At 52.8% G+C, this 20,540-nt stretch overlaps 1 protein-coding gene across 7 annotated transcripts; it reads right to left on the bottom strand.

Moving 5' to 3' along the window:
- Positions 1-1,111: 1,111 nt before the first annotated feature.
- On the bottom strand, positions 1,112-20,520 carry Mthfr (methylenetetrahydrofolate reductase). 7 transcript variants are annotated; one of them, XM_087550147.1, is made up of 12 exons: positions 20,455-20,520; positions 17,956-18,201; positions 16,175-16,413; positions 15,284-15,394; positions 11,761-11,954; positions 8,616-8,866; positions 8,309-8,443; positions 8,028-8,208; positions 7,620-7,802; positions 6,649-6,750; positions 5,262-5,381; positions 1,112-4,978 (listed from the first exon to the last, which is right to left on the bottom strand). In XM_087550147.1, the coding sequence occupies exons 1-12, from the start codon at positions 20,457-20,459 to the stop codon at positions 4,763-4,765; spliced, it is 1,983 nt and encodes a 660-aa protein (XP_087406273.1). In that variant the 5' UTR covers positions 20,460-20,520; the 3' UTR covers positions 1,112-4,762.
- Positions 20,521-20,540: the final 20 nt, after the last annotated feature.

Raw genomic sequence — 20,540 nt, 5'->3', positions numbered from 1 at the left:
CTAAGACAGGTGAGAGGCAGAATGTCACCATTCAACGACAGGAAGAACCAGGAGAAACTTAACGACAGGGACAGTGTATACTTACATCTGCAAGTTTCTTCCACTGCGCAGGGCAGGATGACAGTAGCACTGATCCCTTGTGCCTTTGATATAAGATCTCCATAAATGTTACCGTCACTGAGGGACGTTCTTCGGGTAGCAGTCCCTCCCACCCCTTAACACGTGAAGGTATTTGACAGTTAGGCCTGTGTCCGGGTGCCGTTTATTAATGTCCTGTGTGTTTCTGGTGTGTGTAGCCTTATATCCTCCGTATCTGAAGCGGTAACAGCTCAAAGGGATTCTTGGGAAATCGGTCAGCAGAGACAGTGAAGAAACATCCTCTCCTTGGTAAATGGGGGTTTCTTGTGGAGCCGTTTGACCCCCGTGTTGGGAGCCCTCATCCTGTTCCACCCACGTGTGATAACATGAAAGTGATAACATGTTCGTTGTGTTCATATTTCATTTTAAATGAAAAAAAAGTGTCTGTGGCTGCACATGGAGTGGCATGCCTTAATCCCAGCAGTAGGAAGGCATATATATATATATATATATATATATATATATATATATATATATTTATATATATATATATTCATGCCAACCCAGTGACTTGATTGATCATTAGAACTGCTGTAAAGGTGGAAGGAGAGTAAACCCCCATCGAGTTGTCCTCTGGCCTCCATGTGTACCGAGGCAGGCAGGCAGGCAGGCAGGCAGGCAGGCAGGCAGGCAGGCAGGTGTGCCCCTCCCTACACAAATACCACAAACACTGACTTTTTTTAAGAGAGAGAGATATAGACAAGTGTCCCGCTAAGCTACATCCCCAGATCTTAAACTCAGTTATAGCAGTCTGGGGGCTGGGGAGATAGCTCCATGGTAACTAGCTGCTCTTTCTGGAGGGACCCGAGTTCACAGCACCCACATCCACATTGGTGGCTTACGAACCTGTGAAGCTCCAGCCCCAGGGGATCTGTTGACTCAGTGGCCTGGTCTGCCTTCCACAGGGGTGTGCACACACCCACACACACCCACAAATCATGCTAAGTCCTTAAAAACAGCTATATGGAGACAATTTATTTTTTAATTTTTTATTTTGGAAAAATGAAATGTGCTCATTACAGAAAATAATGTAGAAAGTAGGGTTTTGTTTTGGCTTTTTTTGTACAAAAATGTCACCTTCAGACCGGAAGTCCTTAGCTTTGACACAACAGTGAGAGGCTGATGGCCTATAGGAGGGAAGAGAATCACAATGCCAGGTGCAGGAAACAGTACCACCTGGACGTCTGGAGACGTAACCAGAGGACCCGAGATCCTGACAGGCTACACAGTGTTCCTAAGGACAATTTGGCGTCACCAAGAGTCTTGCTTCAGACTGCCAGAAGGAACAGACTTTGGAAAGAGCATAAAAACCCATCACAGTGGCTTTGCCTTTGAAATGGAATCGCAAGACTAGCATTGCTGGGTTTCAGAATCCCCCTGTAGACTTGTGGATTGACTTGATGTTCCAGGCTTTGACCCATCTTGTATAGCCCAGGTGGCTTCAAGCTCATGAGTCAGCCTCTGGTCCTCCTGCCTCAACCTTGTGAAAATTTCACTAGTACACTACCACCTTTTAACAGTATATATACTTTCACTCTCTTCTTCTTAGTGAAGGCAAGGCTGATACGCTGATAAACTGAGGTTTCTAGAAACACAGCAGACACTGAGAATGGTACCCAGGGTCCTGCTCTTCATCGCAGGCACACACACGCCCAGGTAACCTCTCCCTGGCAACATGTGCAGGTGGTGAGCCATTCTGTGGCGGCTGGGAGTCCCCTCCGTCTGTTGCATTAGTTGGGAGCCCAGACTTTGGGGTCAGGCCCTATGTGAGAGGCAAGGCTTCAGCGACATCCTAAAGCTTAACTCAGGAGCACAACATCAGTCTCAGGGCTGGCCTGAGCTCCACCACAGGGCGGCTCTTACTGGGCCAGCCTCTGCTTAATGCCTTCAGTCAACTGGGGGAGGGGGAGTCAGGGAGAGTAGTGCCACATATGGGGGTCTTGGGACTCCTCAGTATCAGGTGAAGCACCCCATTATGCACACGGGTGGGAGCCTGCTCTGGCAGGAGGCAGGCAGGACTCCCTCTTGGTGAGTAGGCTCAAGCCCACTGCAGTTGATCCTTCAGACTCACAGCTACTGGTCACCTGTTGTAAAGAATGTGCTGCCCAGCCTGACATGGGCGTGTGGAAGAGGCCTACAGAAGACCCATCCTGGGCTTTGAATAAGAAGCTGGGTCCTTGGGTCTCAGCCCTCAGGTCAAACCCTGTGAAACAATGCCCTGTCCATCTCTTCTCGAATGCCCCAGCTATTTGGAGAAGTCCCTTCTTTTCCTATTAGTCCCTTGGGCCAGCCCACAGCCTGGAGACTTGAGGGGAGCTTCTGTTCTCCTAAATCAAGGCATCATCCTCTCCTGACCCAATTCTCCTTTCCAGGTGACACAGAGAAACCCCTCTGCCCAACCCTCCAGTTCTGGCAGCCACTGCCTGCATAGGCCCTCCGATGGCCCCCTACAGGATGAGGTGAGCTCTGTAGCTCTGAGATCAGATCCCTGGAGGGCCAAGGCAAGGCTCTTCAAAGGTGACTGGGGCAGGATCACGATCCTGTGCATGGGGAGGGGTGGTCAGTCCACTCAGGCCACTGGCTTTCAACTCTGGCAGGAAGGCCCTGGGGCTCTTGCTCTTTACCCTCGCTGGGTTCCCAGCTGGCCTGGAGCCTGGCAAGGGCATGGCAGGGCTGGGTGGATGTCCACTGGGTGGAGCAGCTGTCTTGGTCAGGTCGGTAGGCTCAGTTCCTCTCTACCAAGCAGCGGCCCTGGGAGCAACTTCCCATTCATCGTACCTAACCTTGGCTAACTGGAGACGCTAACTGCATCTCATGCCCAAAGCCTCAGGGATGGGCCAGGCCTCCTCATCTGTTAACGGTTCTTAGCGATGGCCCCTGGGGTGGCAGTAGAGGGCCAGGCTGACAGGATGGCAGAGGGTCTTTTCTATCCACTCTCTGTAGCTTAGACAATGGCAGCCAGAACCGGCGTAGAGGACATGGTGGGAAAAGGTCCTTCAGTTCTGGGTGGCTCAACAGCTGCTACTCCAAAGAGAAGGCAGCTGTGTCTTTCTCCAGGTGACTTTATCTCGTGTCACCCAGACAGTCTTCCAAAACCAGTGTCACCTGCAGGCTGTCCTGGGAGGGGCGGGGTGTCCCTGCTCACCACTGTGGGGTTTCCTCATGCAGTTGAGTTGGCTACTGGTTACAGAGTACAGGACATGAGAGCCCTTGACTATGGCCTTCAGCCCTGCCCAGTGTCAATTTCACTCAGTTTGAGAACCAGGCTGTTTGTGACGGTGGCTCACCATGCTGGTCCCTGTAGGCCCAGGTCCAGCACACGAGTCTTACTTTTTTTTTTTGGTTCTTTTTTTTCGGAGCTGGGGACTGAACCCAGGGCCTTGCGCTTCCTAGGCAAGCGCTCTACCACTGAGCTAAATCCCCAACCCCCAGCACACGAGTCTTATTGGCAGGTCACTGGGCATAGCTTCCCAGGTCACAAGTCCAGTCTATTCTGAGCCTGGATTTTTGGGTAGAGACAGGGTGGGCTGGCTGCCAGGGACACACAGAACGTGGCTGAGGTGACAGGCCCAGTACAGGCCCTGGGGGAGCCAGAGTCAAGTGGCATTTCTTGTTCTGCCCAGCTTCCAGGCCTCTGAAAAGCAGCACCAGAGAGTCCACGAGCCTGTGCCCCTGGAGACAGTTGGCAGTGGCCGGGCCAGACGGCACAGGTGTGCGGTGAGTAGGGCCCAACAGCAGCTATGAAATGTTCCTGAGGAATGAGCAGAACCAGGCCTGGCCTTCCGAGGGAGGGAACAGGCCCACAGTTGGAGGAGTCGGCTCAGCACTGCAGTTGTGTAGGCCTGGGAGACAGGGGGAGGGAGGGGCGAGCCCCTGCTCTACCTAAGGACAGCCTCCTCCCCTTCCCTGACTCAAAAGACCAGCAGGCTGGGAGCCCCGCCTCAGGAGCAGCCATCTGTACCTGCCAGTCACTGCCCCAGGCAGCGAGGCCTGAAGGCTGACTGGGGAGGAGTGCCAGGGACAGCTCCTAGTCTAGGCCAAACAGAGAAGGCAGCAGCTGGCAGGAGTCTGCTCAGAAGGCAGGGAGTGGGCTGCACACCGCCACAGGCAGAGTGGGGGAGCCCTGCCCAGGTGAATCTCATTAAGAGGACATAAAACAAGGCCAAGAGGATGCCTCCACTGAGGACAGAATGCCTTTAACCCTTAAGGGGCACTTTCTTCCCAGCCACAGACTAGACAACCTTCTGAGCCCCATGGAAGAGACAGACCTCCTGCACTCTTTGGCCTGGTCCGCTGAGCAGGGGGAGGTTTCTGTACCCACCTTGGCACATCTCCTCCTACCTCCTTTAGTACAAGTGCCTCTGCCTGTCTCACATAGACCCCAGAACAAAGGTCACCCCCTAGAGGCTGCCTTGGTGCTTGGCAACCTCCCGTTGAGGATGGGGGCCCTTGCCACTGCAAGAACATGGGCTCTGGGCTTGAGCAGAGAGCATCAGCCTCCTCGATGGGACATCTGAGGTCCAGCCAGAGCCTGGATGCTTCCTGCCAGTCTAGCTGCCATTACCATGTGTAGAGAGATGAGGGAGAGAGGGGCCTCCGGGAGAGGACGATACCGGACGCAGCCTCACGGAGCCTGTGCCTCTTTCTTCGTGGTGTGCCTGTTGAGAAGCTCAAACGTGTCCTCTACCACCTGCCACAGGCAGTTGTCCAGCAGGAACTCGTTGTCCACCAGGTTGACCAGGAAGTAGTTGTCGTGGATGTACTGGATGATCATGCGGGACGGGGACTCCTCCTCGTATAACTTGCCCCACTGCTCGATCCACAGGGCAAAGGCCTCATCCTACGTGTGGACAGAGACGTGCATAAGCAGGGTCCACAGGGCTAGCACCTCCAGGTCTGGGCTCCTGCTGTCTCCCCGCAGGCTGCCCAGAGAAGAGCAAGACAGTGCCACTCCAGCAAGCAGAAATACATGCCGTGGGCTAACATACGGCCTCCTCGGCCAAGTCTATCGTGCCTGGGGCATGGTTTTCAGCCTCGTGTTTGGCACTGCTCTCTGCCCAGGGCTCTCAAGGGTACACACACACACACACACACACACACACACACACACACACACCCATTACCTTCCAGAACATGAAGCTGATGGGATCCACCACAGTGGGCTGGACGATCTCACGGCCAGGGAAGATGCCCCACGTGACAGCGTTGGGCTGCAGCTCAGGGGCATTAGTGATGTTCTCTCCCTGAGAGCAGAGGCAGAGGCAGGGCTGAGGTAGGGCAACAGCAGCCTCACCCTGCTTGTAGGCCCCCCTGGCCTGACACCACAGACAGCACCACCCTCTACTTAAACCAGAGCCCTACAGGCATCCTGACTGGACTTTAATTCTGCCTTGCACTTTAAAAAACAAAAGCAAACACACAAGGGCTTTCGTATAATCAGGGCTGGCTGTGAACTAATGATCTTCCACCAATTGGCTGACCAATTGCCGGGATCACCTGGCCTTTCTGCTTCCTACCCAGACCTACAGTAGCAGCCTGGCTTTCTACCTGGGCCACAAGGGTCCCCACTAGGTTCCATGGTCCTTGCCACTCTCATAGCTGCCTGCTGCGATCTTTGTAAAAAGAAATGGAGGTGCTGTGCAGTGCTGGTGCACATCTTTAGTCCCAGAGGCAGTTCAAGGTCAGCCTGGTCTGCAGAGTGAGTTCCAGGACAACCAGGGCTACACAGAGAAACCCTGTCTCAAAAAAGAAAAGAAAAGAAAAAAGTGGTGGCGATCCACTTTGTCCCGGGGAGAAAGGCTCCTTTGTGTTAGATGGTCTCTAGGCCTCAGGCAGGACAGCAGGACAACACTACCAAGGCCTCCCGCCTGCAGCTTCTCCACAGGCAGTGCCTTCTCTTCTGCCTTCTCCCCAGAATGCCTTTGCTTAGTCTTTGTCCTTAAAATGATTCAGACCAAGGCCTGGGGACACGTGAGTATGAGGCTTGCTGTGCATGTTTGGATCCCAGCACCCGTGTAGGACACTGCATGGCTCTGCACGTGCCTGCCACCCTAGCCCTGCATCGGGTGGACGGGCGGACTGCTGGGCACGCTGTCTGTCAACACAGCTCCGGGTTCAGTGACAGACACTGTCTCAGGGGAATAAAGCAGAAAGTGACACAGCAGGACATCAGACATCCTCCTCTGGCCTCCAGGTGAGGGTACACACATGCGTGTGCACACACACATACACACCTGCACACAGATCCAGCCCACACAGGGTGCCTTCTAGAAGCCCTGGACCTCCCCAGTGCGGCATCTCTCTCAGAGCCTGCAGCATCCTGCCTTGAATCTGCCTTTCCTACTTACACAGATTTGTCACAGCATATATTCATCTACCTCACAGCCTGGGCCTGCCTCCATCTGGCCTGTCTGTCTTGTACAATATGCCTGGCTGGGGCTGGGTGTTTGAATAAACTTAGGTGTTCTCAAGCCTTGCTGCCATCCAAGCCCGGAGCGGGAGCTGGCTTACCTTCACGTCCACGATGTGGTAATTGACTCGCAACTCATATGTCTTCAACACTTGCAGAAGAGCCTCCACGGTTTCTCGGGAGGTGAAGAACTCGAGGTAGGCCTGAGGGAGAACACACCCATCAATGTCAGCACGGCTCCTTGCCAGGCTAGGTTCTCCACCTTCTCACCCTGCTCCAGTCTGTCCCCACATCTGACTAGATCGGCTCACTCCATCTCTCTATCCTCCTAGACATCCAGGGAGAGGACTGTCAATAGAGTGTGGGACAGTGAAGGCTTTGGGATCAGAGGTGGCACTGTGGACCAGGATGAACGGTGGGGTTGGGCGAATGCAGAAGGAAAGGGGCTTCTCTGTGTGGAGTGGTCCAAGTGGTGGTCCAAGCCACCTGTCCCAGCCATTAAAGAGAAGCCTGTTAGGAGCTAAACAGAAGCCTCTACTCAGACAGGCTTAGGACGAGGGAAGAGCCTGGCCCAGGCCAGCTTCCTCAGCTACTGGGTGAGAATGATGCCCACAGAGCTGAACAAGACACTTCGTCCACACAGGGCCTCTGCCTTCACTCTTTACAAAGTTCACAATACTGCAGGGTGGGTCATTTGCCTGAGGAGGAAGCCAGGTTTGGGGCTACACCCAGGTCTTCTGAGTACAAGGCTCCAGGCCTTGATCCAGAGTAATTTAGCTCCAGCAGGGCTGGGATTAAAGTCATTCTTGTTAACAGTCGGAGCTCCTGAGAGATGACTGTTTCCTTGTTCTTCCTCCAGGAAGATCTGTCATATTCTTTATTATATTTTGCCCCAGATGTAAATTACGCCTGGTCCCACTGAAGGACAGCCTGGGCTCACACAGCCTGTTACTTGCTCTGCTCTACAGTCACTCAGAATGCAGGGCCAGGAGGGAAAGGCCAGGGACCATGCCAGTCTCTGGGATATCGAGAGTACTGGACAGGTTGAGTAGCCTCAAGCATCCCCACATACCTTCTGGAAGACATAGCCCCCACTGGGGCCCCAGCCTACAACAGGGTCTGAGGACGGCTTTCCGTTGATGTTGGGCTGGGAGTTAATGGTGAGGATGCCCAGCCTGTTCACGCGGAGCAGCTCCTCCTTCATCAGGCTGGTTTCCGCCGCCAGGGGCTCATCGTTCCAGGGCAGGCAGGTAACCTACAGGATGGGGTGAGCTGAGCTAGGGCAGCGCTGAGCATGGGACTGGGCTGTTTCCCCTCTGCCCAGTCTCTATAGAGAGCTGGTCTGTCTGTCTGTCTCCATGGGCTCCCTAGTGGGATCTCTTACCCCTTCCCTCAACTGAGGTGCACATCTCCAAGAGGGGCAATGGCCCAGCCCCATGTCCAGCTCAAGGCTGAGACTGTTTCCTCCTCACCCACTCACTCTGTAGCCATGGCGATTCGGCTCTCCTGAGAGGTAGTGCTCAAAGACCTCAAAGACACTCTCTTCGCTGGTGAGCTCCTCACCCCACATCTTGAGCAGCTCCTCCCTGGGGGACTTGCTTTTCAGGTAGAAGAGGTAGTAGTCTTTCAGCTCCCCGAAGGCTGGTGAGGAAGAATTACCCCTGACAGGAGTAAAGGGGACAAGGCATTTTGCTGTAAATCCTGTCCCTAATTCCACCCAGGCACCAGCAATTCCTAACAGGGAGTGGCTTCTCTCCTCACCAGCGGCCATTGGGAAACTCATCCCAGCCCTGTGTGCGGTAGATGTAGCTTTTTGGTCTGGAGGCCCAGAAGATGGGACGCACATCTTCCTCCCTGCGCTTGGGGTGCGCACTGACAGCCCAGGGCAGGGGACGCCTGGTGAGAAGGAAGAGGAAAAGGTCAGGCTTATGTGGACTGAGCTGGGGGAACTCGACAAACCCGGCCAGTGCGACTGGGGCGCCTAAGGGCACCCTTGGTGTGGAGCTGGCACTACACCTCTGCGGCTCTGGTATTGTCATGGGCCACCCCTCCAGCTTCCACTTCTCACCTGGGGTCCTCGGTCCACATGCCCAGTCGCTTCAGCACTTCCATGGTGGCCACCTCGCGGTTCAGAGTGTACAAGTGCAGGCCCGGCACCAAGCCACTGTCCAGTAGTTCCCGGCACAAGCTCACAGCCAGCTCAATGCCGTAGTTGCGGATGGCAGCATCGTTGTCTTTGATCGGCTCGATCACATCCTTGATCGTCTGTGGTACCTCCAGCTTGGACAGTTTTACAAGCTGCCGAAGGGAGGTGTAGCCCTGCCCAAGACACAAGGAGCGTGGGGTCATCTCCAGCCCATGTCACGCTTTATTTCCTCCCTGGACTCTCGGCTAGTTAGTTTCGTTAGGAAAGGCCTGGGAAAGGCAGGCGGTATTGCAAGGCAGTGCTTGGCCTGCCCTTCTTTCTGTCTGACCTGTAGAGTCCCGAGTGGCCTGCTGCACTCCTGCCGCCAGGGCTTGAGTTCAATCAACGCACAGCAGTCATCTAACTCAGTTACTCCTAAGCCTCACCAGCCAGTCGTCTGCCAAACCTAAGGTTTAGATCATAGATCCCACCTCAGGTTGTGTCTTAGTCAGGGCTTTACTGCTGTGAACAGACACCATGGCCAAGGCAACTCTTATAAGGACAACATTTAATTGGGGCTGGCTTACAGGTTCAGAGGTTCAGTCCATTGTCATCAAGGTGGGAGCATGGCAGCATCCAGGCAGGCATGGTGCAGGAGGAGCTGAGAGTTCTACATCTTCATCTGAAGGCTGCTGGTGGAAGACTGACTTCCAGGCAGCTAGGGTGAGTCTTAAAACCCACGCCCACAGTGATGCACCTACTCCAACAGGGCCACACCTAATCGCACCACTCCCTGGGCCGAGCATATATAAACCATCATTACATTCTACTCCCTGGCCCCCATAGGGCTTGTTCAAACACATGAGTCTATGGGGGCCATATCTAGACATAACACAATGAAAAAAATACATTTACCCCAACTTCCAAAGCCCCCATAGTGTACAGCAGTCTCAACAACATTAAAAGTCCAAAGCTCAAAGTCTCTCCTGAGATCCATCCATCACTTAACTGTAATCCCCAGAGCAAGACAGGAAACCAGCTTGGCAAACTCCAAACTCTGCCTCCATGTCTGATGTCAAAGTGATCTTGACTCCGTCTCCATCTTTGTTGACTGCAACAAACGTCTTTCTCCTGGGCTGGTTCTACTCCCTGCTAACTGTTTTCTTCAGCAGGTATCCCATGGCTTCGCCATCTTTAACATCTTTGGATCTCCAATGCAATTTCAGTGTTACAGCTTCCACTTTCAATGTCTGGGATCCACAGGGATCCACACATGATCTTCTGGGCTCCTCCTAAGGGCTGGCATCACTTCTCCAGCTCTGCCCTCTGTAGCGCTCTAAGCTCAGGTTGATCCGCTCCACTGCCGCTGCTGTTCTTGGTGGTCAACCCATGGTACCGGCATCTCCAGTACACAGGGGTCTTCCGCTGCAAGCAGGCTTCACCAATAGTCTTTCAGGTTCTCTCCACAGTGCCAAGTCTCTAATCTTTTGCATGACCCCTTCAGCCCTGGGCTGTGAACTACAACTGAGGCTGCACCTTCACCAGTGGCCTTCCCTGGCCTCTCACAGTGCCAAGCCTCAGCTGCTCTCCATGACCCCTCCATGCCCTCAAAACCATTACCACCTGGGTGACTCTTACCCATTACTAAGTACGGCTACAGTATGAGATACAATCATGGCTACCTTTGGAACACAGCTTCTTTGTGCTCTCAGAAAATACTTCTCAGAAGATTTCACCTCAGAGATGCTGGTCTCTTTTTAATTACTGATTTCTTAGCTCCAGCTAGCCACCATCAATTGTCCCAGTCATCCCTTAATTCAATATCCTTTTACACAGGATTCAGCTCCATTTAACTTCCTGGTGTCCCTTTAAAACTCAGACTATACACTTTGTATTTGTCCTTTCTTCACTTGCTATGTTTGTTCAGAATGCTCTTCAGCAGACTTAACCAGAAGACAACGTCTCTGTTGGGCTTTTTGTGACTTCCTTCATCAATGCAATTAATCTGAGTCTCTTCACCTTGGCCTCAAGCAGACTCTTTAAACAAGGGCAAAAAGTAGCCACATTTTTTCACCAAAATACAACAAAAACAGTCTCTAGGTCACATACTAAAATTCTCCACTGAAACCTCTTGGGCCAGGTCCACACAACTGAAATCACTCCCAGTAACAAAGTCTTTTATATTCCTACTAGGATAGCCCCACTCAAAGCAGTCCACTGCTCTTCAAATCCAAAGTCCCCAAATCCACATTCTTCCAAACAAAAGCATGGTCAGGACTATCACAGCAAAACCCCAGTCCTGGTACCAAATTTACTGGTTAATCTTATGTTTTAGTTAGGGTTCTTCTGCTGTGAACAGACACCATGACCAAGGCAAGACTTATAAAGGACAACATTTAACTGGGACTGGCTTACAGGTTCAGTCTATTATCATCAAGGCAGGAACATGGCAGCATCCAGGCAGGCATGGTGCAGGAGGAGCTGAGAGTTCTACATCTTCATCTGAAGGCTGCTAGCAGAATACTGACTTCCAGGCAGCTAAGAGTACGGGTCTTAAAGCGCACGCCCAAGTGACACACCTACTCCAGCAGGGCCACACCTCCAAATAGTACCATTCCCTGGGCCGGGCATATACGAACAGTCACAGGTTGTTACATCAGAATGCCCTGAAGTGGGGTCTGGGGACTCAGTTGTGGGACTACCTTATTAAGTATATCTGGTGAAGAGTCACGACTGCAAAACACTAAGTTAATCCTCTGGATTTTGAGATAAAGAGTCATGGAGCCGAAGCTGCCTCAAACTCCTCCTGCTCCTCTTCCCTCTAGCTCCAGGATGCTGGGATTACAAGTGCATGCCATCAGGCTCGGCTTAACCAAAATGGCTGATGAGAGGTAGCAATCACTCTCATACAAGCCCTTTATATACGTCATTGCTGTCTCAGGGGTCACAAACGAGGTGACAAGATGCTGCGTGTGGACAATTCCCGATGGGCAGTGAGTACCTCCAAGGAAGAACTTCCACATGACCTGGAGCCCCGGCCCAGGGAGTGCACTGGAATGAGCCAATCGGGTCCTCCCAAGCCTCTCACCTGGATAGGGAAGATCCCAGGCAGGATAGGGCAGGAGATGCCTATGTCTGCGCAGGCCTTCACGAAGCTGAAGAAGGAGCTGGCCTCAAAGAAGAGCTGAGTGATGATAAAGTCGGCGCCTGCCGATACCTTCTCCTTCAGGTGCTTCAGGTCATCCTCGAAGCTCTCTGCATCCGGGTGGCCTTTGGGGTAACCTACCAGGAGAGGAGAGAGTAGGGAGGCTGGTCTCAACCTACCTGCTGGAGGAGTGCAGACATCAGAGAGCCCAGGGCCTGAGCAGTCCTCAACCCAGGCACAGCAGGTATTCTTCCCAGAAGCAGTGTGGCCAGGTGAACTGTGGGTGTCCAAGACCACTGCTGTGTCACTGTCCCTGTGGATGAGCCTCCAGGAGGCACTTTGTGGCCACAGAAAGACTGCCACATTGAATACTGACTGGGTTGTTTCTAGGGAGCTAGACTGGACTCTGAGCATTGGACCTAAGGAGCTGGTTCATGTGGGTTGTTCATTTTTGGTTTTGGTTGGGGACTGAACCCAACATCTTAACATCTTACTCATGTTAGGCAAGCATTCTTGTGTGTGTTTGTGTGTGTGTGCCTGTTTGAGACAGGGTCTCATTATATAGCTATGTATCCTGGACTGCCTTAGAACGGTGGGACCAAGCTAACCTGAATTCAAAGAGATTGCCTGCCTCTGCCTCCCAAATGCTATGCTAAAAACAGCACCACACCCAACCCTATTATATTTTTGGAAGTACAAATGACACTAAAATCCCTGTGAATCCAGGACACTGAAAGGCTGGGAATTCCTAGGGCTAGAGAGATGGCTCAGCTGTTAGAAGCACTCACTACTTGTACAGACCCCTTCCGGCCTCTGTGGGCACCAGGCATGCACATGGCACACGGACATACATGCAGGCAGGACAAACATACAAATAGTGACTTAAAAATCACACCATGTGAAGAATTAAAGAAAGTGAAATCTTGCTTCAAGAAATGAACAGAGGCTGGAGAGAGAGCAGTTAAGAGTGTTTACTCGTTTGCAAACACACACACACACAATAAATAGGCAAAATGTATTTTTTTTCATTGCAGTCTCATGGACAAGGGGTGGGACTATGGGATGACCTTAAGCTGACCATGCAGAAGATAGGTTTTCTAAATCCACAGAGACTGGGACCAGAGGCTCTCTCATTCCATTGGTGGCTTATGAACTCTACAACTTCTCCTCTCAATGACCAAACTCATTAGAAGCTTTATATATCCTGAAAGGTACAGCTCTGTGGCAAACTCAGGGTTGGGGGTGGGGTGGGGGAAGCACTTTACACAAGCAGAAAGGCAGGAAGGCACAGCTTTGAGGCAACCTCAGAATGGGAGAGAGGGAAATGGGGGGGAGTGAGGGAGAGAGGGAGGGAGGGACAGCGAGAGAGAGAGAGAGAGAGAGAGAGAGAGAGAGAGAGAGAGAGAGAAAGAAAGAAAGAAAGTGTGTGTGGGAGAGGGTAGAGATAATCCTCTGCCTGAACTGCACCAGGAGCAGAGCTAAGCTGAGAGCCAGCTTGAAGCCAGAGCCTGCTGGAAGCCAAGCTGCTTTACTTTGATAAGGTCATTTGGTTCTTAAGAAACCACAGTCACCAAGGAGAGATAGGAAAACTATTGTGTGGAGATTAGGCACCAGAACTTCAACTTTGAACAGCAAAGAGTTTTCCAGTGGGACATTTCTGAAACCACACAGCCAAGCAGTTTGAGCCTTGCCAGGCAAATCCACACTGGCCCATGGTTGGGCTTCAATCACTTTGCTGTGTTCTTTTTCTGCTGTGACCAGCTTGGCAGTTTTAAAACGTTTTATTTGCTTACTTTCAGTTCTATGTGTATGTATGTGTCTATGTGTGTGCAGGTGCCCACGGAGGCCAGGGCAGGGTACTGGGTCCCTGGAGCTGGAGTTACAGATGTTTGTGAGCCACGTGATACATGTGCGACAGGGTGTGGGTGCTACGAGGGTTCTCTACAGGAGCAGCAAGTACTCTTAGCTGCTGAACCCTTGCTCTACCCCCAAGCTTGATACTTTTTTTTTCTTTTCTTTTTTTTTTCGTAGCTGGGGACCGAACCCAGGGCCTTGCGCTTGCTAGGCAAGCGCTCTACCACTGAGCTAAATCCCCAACCCCCAAGCTTGATACTTTAACCAGCCAGTTTTACCGCCCACTTTACAACAGGTAAGCACAGAACCACATGACAACTGTGAGCTCAGCTCTGCTAGGTTCCCCTTACTACCTCCTCACACCCACAGCTAGAGCCAGTGTGTGCTGTCCCCAGGTTGCTGCATCCCGGCCAGCAGGAGCCGTGATGATCAGAAGCTGGTAATGCCTGCTCTTTAGCAGTGCTTCCCAGTCTTAGCCTGCTGAGAGGAGCAGGCATGCGCATGGGAGGCAGGAGAAAGCCCAGAGTCACACGTGACAGTTTTCTCAAACTGCAAATTTTGTTTTTAAATTATATTATTTGAGCGCCCATAAGTTGCTCAGTAGATAACAGTGCTGCTGTTAAGCATGGCCACCTGAGTTTGAATCCCGGGACTGACATGGTAGAAAGAGAATGGATTCCTGAATGTTGGCCTCTGACCTCCACTCGCGCGCACACACACGCACACACTTCATAACTTAGGCATTTATTCATCTATCTACTTTGTCACTGCTGGGGATGGAACCAGGGACCTGGCACATACTAGTACCTCTAGCCAACATAAGTTCTCTAGCACCAAACTACAGCTCTAGATTCTCTCTTTTTTCTGGACAGGGTTTCTCTGTGTAGCCTTGGCTGTCCTGGAACTAGCTATGTAGACCAGGCTGGCCTTGAACTCAGAGAGATCCACCTGCTTTTGTTTCTCGAGTGCTGGGGTTAAAGGCTTGCACCACCACCTCCACACTCCAGCTCTAGATTTCTAAGACAAATTCAGGCTGGTCTTGAACTTGGGTCTTCCTCCTCTACCTGCCTCCCCATCCCTTAGTGTAAGGATTAGAGCTAAGCCAGTGTGAGTCCCACTTCCTAGAAACTGAGAGCTAACACTGAGGACAGTTGGAGACTGTCTGGAGCTGATACTGTGCACACACAGAAGCAGCACTCAGGCTCAAGACAGTGCGTCTGTGAGGGCCTCTCATGCCACAGATGCAGTGAGAAGCCAGCCCAGGACCCTGTGGGTACAGAGGGAATGAAGGACCTCAGTTCCTGACGCCTTTCAGGGCCCAGTGAATCCTGTCCCTGGAGTCTTTCATAACTTATCCTCCCACCTTTCCCCCTCTCCCACGAGAAGATGGGGCACAGATGGCAGAGGAGGGAAGGAAGCTTTGGAAGTGGGAGTAGCGTGTGGGCGGGCAGCAGGTGGCAGGAGGAGTCCAGGACTGGTGCCACCCTGTTCACCTCTGTCCCCCCTACCCCGTCCCCCGCCCTCTACCCACCATATCCACCCAATCAACATGTCTTCAACTGAAGACCGGCTGGCTCTCCTCTTATCCTGTCCCTTCCCTGTCCTCACTTACCTGCCACACAGATGTCAAAATAGTCTCCAAACTCGTTCCGGATGTGCTTCACCAGGTCTGTGGCATAGCTGAAGCCTCCTTCCTCTGCTTCCCAGTGGTCACCTACAGGGTCTGCAGGGTTGCTGGAGGTCATGGTCACTGGGTGTCCCCTGACCTCCAGAGTCTTCTTGTTCCCTCTACCTACCCCTACACTTGGCTGAGGGCCCCTCAAAGGCAGAGACTTCCTATTACATGAGTCTAGCATTAAACCTGGCAAGTAGGAAGTGCAGGGCAGTGGTCAGTTGTCAAATGTCTACTAAGGCTTACTCTGCAGGTGCCCTATTGGTGGTGGGACCAGAGAAGGCTCTCCACTGAGCCTGGCCTCGCCCTGATGCCCTGGGTGTAGTCAGACACGCTCTCCTACCCCTCTGCTGTCTCAGAGCTCCTGGATGCTGGGTGGATTTTCTACTCATCATGAGGAGCTCTGTGGTGGGATCAGAAGCCAGCCACTGACCCCCCGCTCCCCTCCTACCCGTCAGGCCGAACCTCCCACTCGAGTGCCCTGAAGATAGCAAACACCCAGTTGCTCCTGGAAATTCCAACATAGCAGTCTATGACTAGGTCAGACAGTGCTGAAACAGACTGATGGCCCTGAGTAATTGTAACAGAGGGTTATCAGGCACAAGTCACATCCCAACCGAACTGTATACAGGTCAAGCTGTGGAAGTGGCCATCCCACCTGTGTGAAACCCACAGAGGACTCATTACCCACAATCATCACTGATCCTCCGGCAGCAAGCTGACCCTGAACGTGTTTAGTGTAGAGCCCAGGGACAGTGAAGGACTTTTCTAGGGACAGGAGCAGCCTTCAGGAAAGCAAGAACCCAAAGAGGAGGGGTGCTGGCGCCACACCTCCCCTCAGCGCCATTATGTTCTTCAGGCCGAGCTGCTTGGCTCTGTGCAGGTGGCCTGAGATCTCCTCCTGGCGCTGCTGGCAGCAGGTCATGTGCAGGATGGTTTCCAAGCCACAGTAGTTCAGTGCTGTGCTGGCAATCATCATAGATGAGGTCTCCTTGTCTGAGCCGGGGTCTCCAGCTGGGTGCCAGGTGACATCCACGAAGAGGGGGCCCCCTGCTGCCATCCGGTCAAACCTGTAGGGGATTTCCTCCTTAAGTAGGGTTCCTGGGGGAAACGGCTGCTCCCTCACACTCCCTGGGGGCAAGGGAGCTGGAGCCATAGAACGCAGGTGAGCACCTTGTTCACCTCCCGGGCGCGTTACCTAATGATCTATCCGAGCCACAGCATCTCAGTCTGTAGGATGTGGCAGATAACAGTACCTGCTCGACATCCATCGAGGTTCTGGGTCAGATGGCTGTGCAGCCCTCCGAGCAGGGCCTGAGCTCAGTGAGTACCGCTATGACAATCGCACTGACGTACCACAGTGTCACTATTTTGTGTGAACAGCGTTCTGTGCTTCTGTGACAAGCTTCAGAGTCTTGACAAGCTGAGGGTTCGGGAATCTCAGCAGTGGTGGGCAGAGAGCCTCAGTTAAGGGAAGGCGGAGAAGAATCAGCAGACTCTTGTGCCAACAGAACTGCAGAGAAGGGCTGAGGTCCTGAACTAGACTCAAAAGCTTTCGTGGGCACCCACTATAATGGTGTGTTTAAACATCGGGGCCTTGATTTCAGGACTGAGAAAGCAGCATATGACAAATACGGGTTAAAAGGCATTAATGTTTGTGGTTGTTCCTGAGACAGGGTCTCATGTGGCCCAGACTGACCTCAAACTCCCTACGTAGCTGAGGATGCTTTTTGTTCGCTGTTTGTTTCCAAGACAGGGGTCCCACTATGTAGCCCTGGCTGTCCTAGAACTCACTGTGTAGACCAGGCTGACCTCAAACTCTCAGACCTGTCTGTCTCTGCCTCCCAAGTGATGAGAATAAAGGTGTGTGCCACCATGCCTGGCTCTCTACCGGGTTACCCTTGACCTCAGATCTGCTTGCTTTTGCCTCCTGAATGCTGGGATTGTATAATGCTAGGGACCAGATTTAGGGTTTCTGGCAAGCTCTATACTCACTCCATCCACTTAGCTATACTGCAACCCCCTTTTTAAGACACGGAGTCATTACATAACCCTGGCTGGCTGGCCTGATCTCTAGGTAGCCTAGGCTGGCTTTGGACTCAGAGCTATCCTCCTGTCTCTGAGGGTTGGGATTAAGGCATTGCCAGTATGCCTGACTTTCCTTTCTCTCATCTTTGAGATGTTGCAGATGTAGCACAGGGCTCCTGTGGTCTAGCAAATCACTCTCTGACTTGAAGAAAAGGAACTGGAATTCAGAAAGTGCTATCACAAAGCATGTGGTGTTTCCAGATTTGGAAGAGCACATTCTCTGTGTCCAGCTAGCTCAACACATTCCCTGAGTTGCGGTTTGTTGACTTCCTATGCTCCTCACGAGCCAGCCCCAAGCTCTGCCAAGAATGCAGCCTGAAAATGAACATTTTTGGCTTACAGAGAGTGCGTCCAAACATATCTAACGCTGCTTCAGAGGGACTTTCACAGCAGACAAAACTCCCTGTCTCGACTCTGCTTCTTCCTGCCTCCCCCACCCCACCCCCCAGTGCCTTTTTCCTGCCGGGTTAAAGGGCAGCTCATGTTCCCCTGCCCCGACCCCCATTATTAACCTCCCTACTCACCTCGAGATGAGGTTAACAGCTCCCTCAGCTGTCCGAGGAGGGAAGAACTCCAGGGAGAACCACTTGTCACCAGAGTCCATTCTGCGTCTCATCTTCTCCCGCAGTCTCTCGTGCCGGTCCGGGTCCAGGCTGGGGGTGGAACATCTGGAACTGTCCTTGGAACTCTCGCTGCCACTGCTGCTGCCCTCAGATCGGGGCCTGGGGCTGCCACTTCTTCTGGCCTCGTTCGACATGGCTGGATTCCTGCTGTAGAGGGTGGGGGCCGGGGTATTAGAGGGTTTGTAGCCAAACCCCACGCACACCCAGCACCTGGGTAGGCAGCTCTAGTGGCAACCAGTACGGATGAGACTCACAGCAGCTCCTACCCAGAGGCTCCATGCGCTTTGCCCCCTACTGCTGTCGTCTGGCTCTTTGTAGGACGACTTCCCACTAAGCACTGAGCCGTGTCCTTCATCTCACGGATCCTTGGTGACAAGCTACCTGATAGAGGGTGGCACAGAAAGTCCCACGCAGCCAGCCTCTGAGGCCCACATCCCCAGGGATGTGTAACAGTGCCCATCGGGGAGGACCCCGGCTTTTTGATGGTTCATCCCGATCTGCTTAGACCCAGAGTGAGTGGCGAGGGAACGGAGGAACCTTTCCTAGAGGGTGTGCCTAAGTGGGCGGAGCTGTGACAAAGAGCCCTGAGCTGAAGCTGGGGCCACGAAAGGGGGCGGGAGTAAGGTTTCCACGCTGGAGAAGGCTCAGGCGCAAGTCAAAGAAGGAAGATGAATGGGGGAGGGGAGGGGAGGAGTGGGCAGGCAGGGACTGCAGGGGTTAGTGGAGATTAGGCTATTAGCCTATCAGGATCACTAGGTTTCCCCCTCCAAAGAAAGAACAGCTCGCTGTGGCTGACCCCGCCTGGAACGTGTTACAGGTTTTCTGCAGCCTGGCTAGGCAGCCTGATCTCCTGAGATCACACTACTTCAAAAAGACTGTTGTGTTTGTTGTGAGCTAGAACTTGAACGGGCCTGGGATGCAGAAGCAGGTGGACTGAAGTCACCAAGGGTAAGGCTTTATGTCCAACTCTGAACAAAGGTTGTCCTATCTGTGTCTGCCCTGCTAGCCGCTCTCCCTAAACACGCCAATTAAGTCAAAAGGATCAGTGACCACAGTCACTGCACCTTTGCAGTGCACATATGCACCCTCCCGGTCACGGCAATCACAGCCTGGCTAACAGGGCATAGGGCCATACTGCAGTCTAGCCTGGAAAAGACAAACGCCAAAAAGGAAAACAAACACTACGGCTGCAGCACAGTGATGGGCAAACACGGTAGTGGCTATCAGTATGGTGACGTGGAGCAACAGAGGAACGGTCAGGTTTGTTTCTTTCCAGAAACTTCCACCTCCAAGTCAATGTACTATTTTGGGTCTCAGCCTCAAGAATCGGATGAAATCCATTGCTCCTTCCCCTCCCAGACGCCAGACTTAGTGCCAGTGTTATTCCCAGTCTATCTGTGCCACTTCTGTTCTAACCTAAAACTGCCAGGTTCTCACGAAGGGTGAGAAAGACGGTAACCTTTCATATCAGCCAAGACCTTCCTCCTCCACCCAAAGAAGATGCTTCATTTTCACTGCTGGAACAAAACCGGAGTTGCTGACTCAGGCACAGCAAACTGCTCCAAGGTTTAATTTAAGCATTTCTAATATGTTCCACACATCAACCAGCACCCACCGGCTATCCACTATTAGTTGAGCTCCCATAACATACAAGGTTGAGACTGTGAACTGACAAATTTTTTTACCCTTCTACTGTCCGGTCCCCTGCCTGGGATCGGGACCAGAGACCAGTCTCAAGCGTGGCATCCCCAGTGCCTGGGCCCCAAACTGCCAAGACCTCAGTCTCAAAATGCCCCTCTGCCACCTACTGATCATTTAAGACTGTGGCAAACACTGAGTGCCCACCACTCCCAGAAGCACTGTGATAGATGTATGTGAACAGCAGGACGCTATGGGCACCTGGGCACTGAAGCTAATGACCCATTGTTCCCCAGCTCTCAGGAGGCAACGGAGGCCTGATATACAGAGAGTTCCAGAACAGCTAGGGCTACACAGAGAAACTGTCTCGAAAAACCAAACCAAACCAAACCCCAGATAGATGGATAGACAGCAAGCGAGATAGCAAGACAGACTGACACAATGGCAGTCAGGCACTTTGCCGCTGCGTGGCCTGAGGGATGGGAATTCGGTCACCTGGTCAATGGGTCAGAGGCCCGGGTGGGGATGCGGGTCCCAGACGGCTGCAGGGGCTGGATCACTGTCCCAGATCCAGGACTCCTTAACTTTGGGCTACCTTCGTGCAGGTAGGTAGTGGGGCTGGGGTGACAGCCACCATAAGTTCATAGGCCCTAGGAACCACCGAGCTGTAAAGTGCAGAGGGCGGGCCCCACAGGTTTAGCCTGCGGCGGGTGTTCCCGACTCCGCGAATCCCTCCGCGGCGTCCCAAGCCTTTTGCTTTACCTCATGCGTCAGATCGCTGGAGGCTGGGGTGCCACCTCCCGTGCACATGCGGAGAAGGCGGGGCTTAGCTGTCGGTTGCTAAGGGA

The sequence above is a fragment of the Rattus norvegicus genome, chromosome 5, assembly GCF_021556685.1.
Source record: "Rattus norvegicus strain SHRSP/BbbUtx chromosome 5, alternate assembly SHRSP_T2T, whole genome shotgun sequence".
Lineage (NCBI taxonomy): Eukaryota > Metazoa > Chordata > Mammalia > Rodentia > Muridae > Rattus > Rattus norvegicus.
The sequence above is the reverse complement of the archived record's forward strand: the minus strand, read 5'-3'. Positions and strand labels throughout refer to the sequence as shown.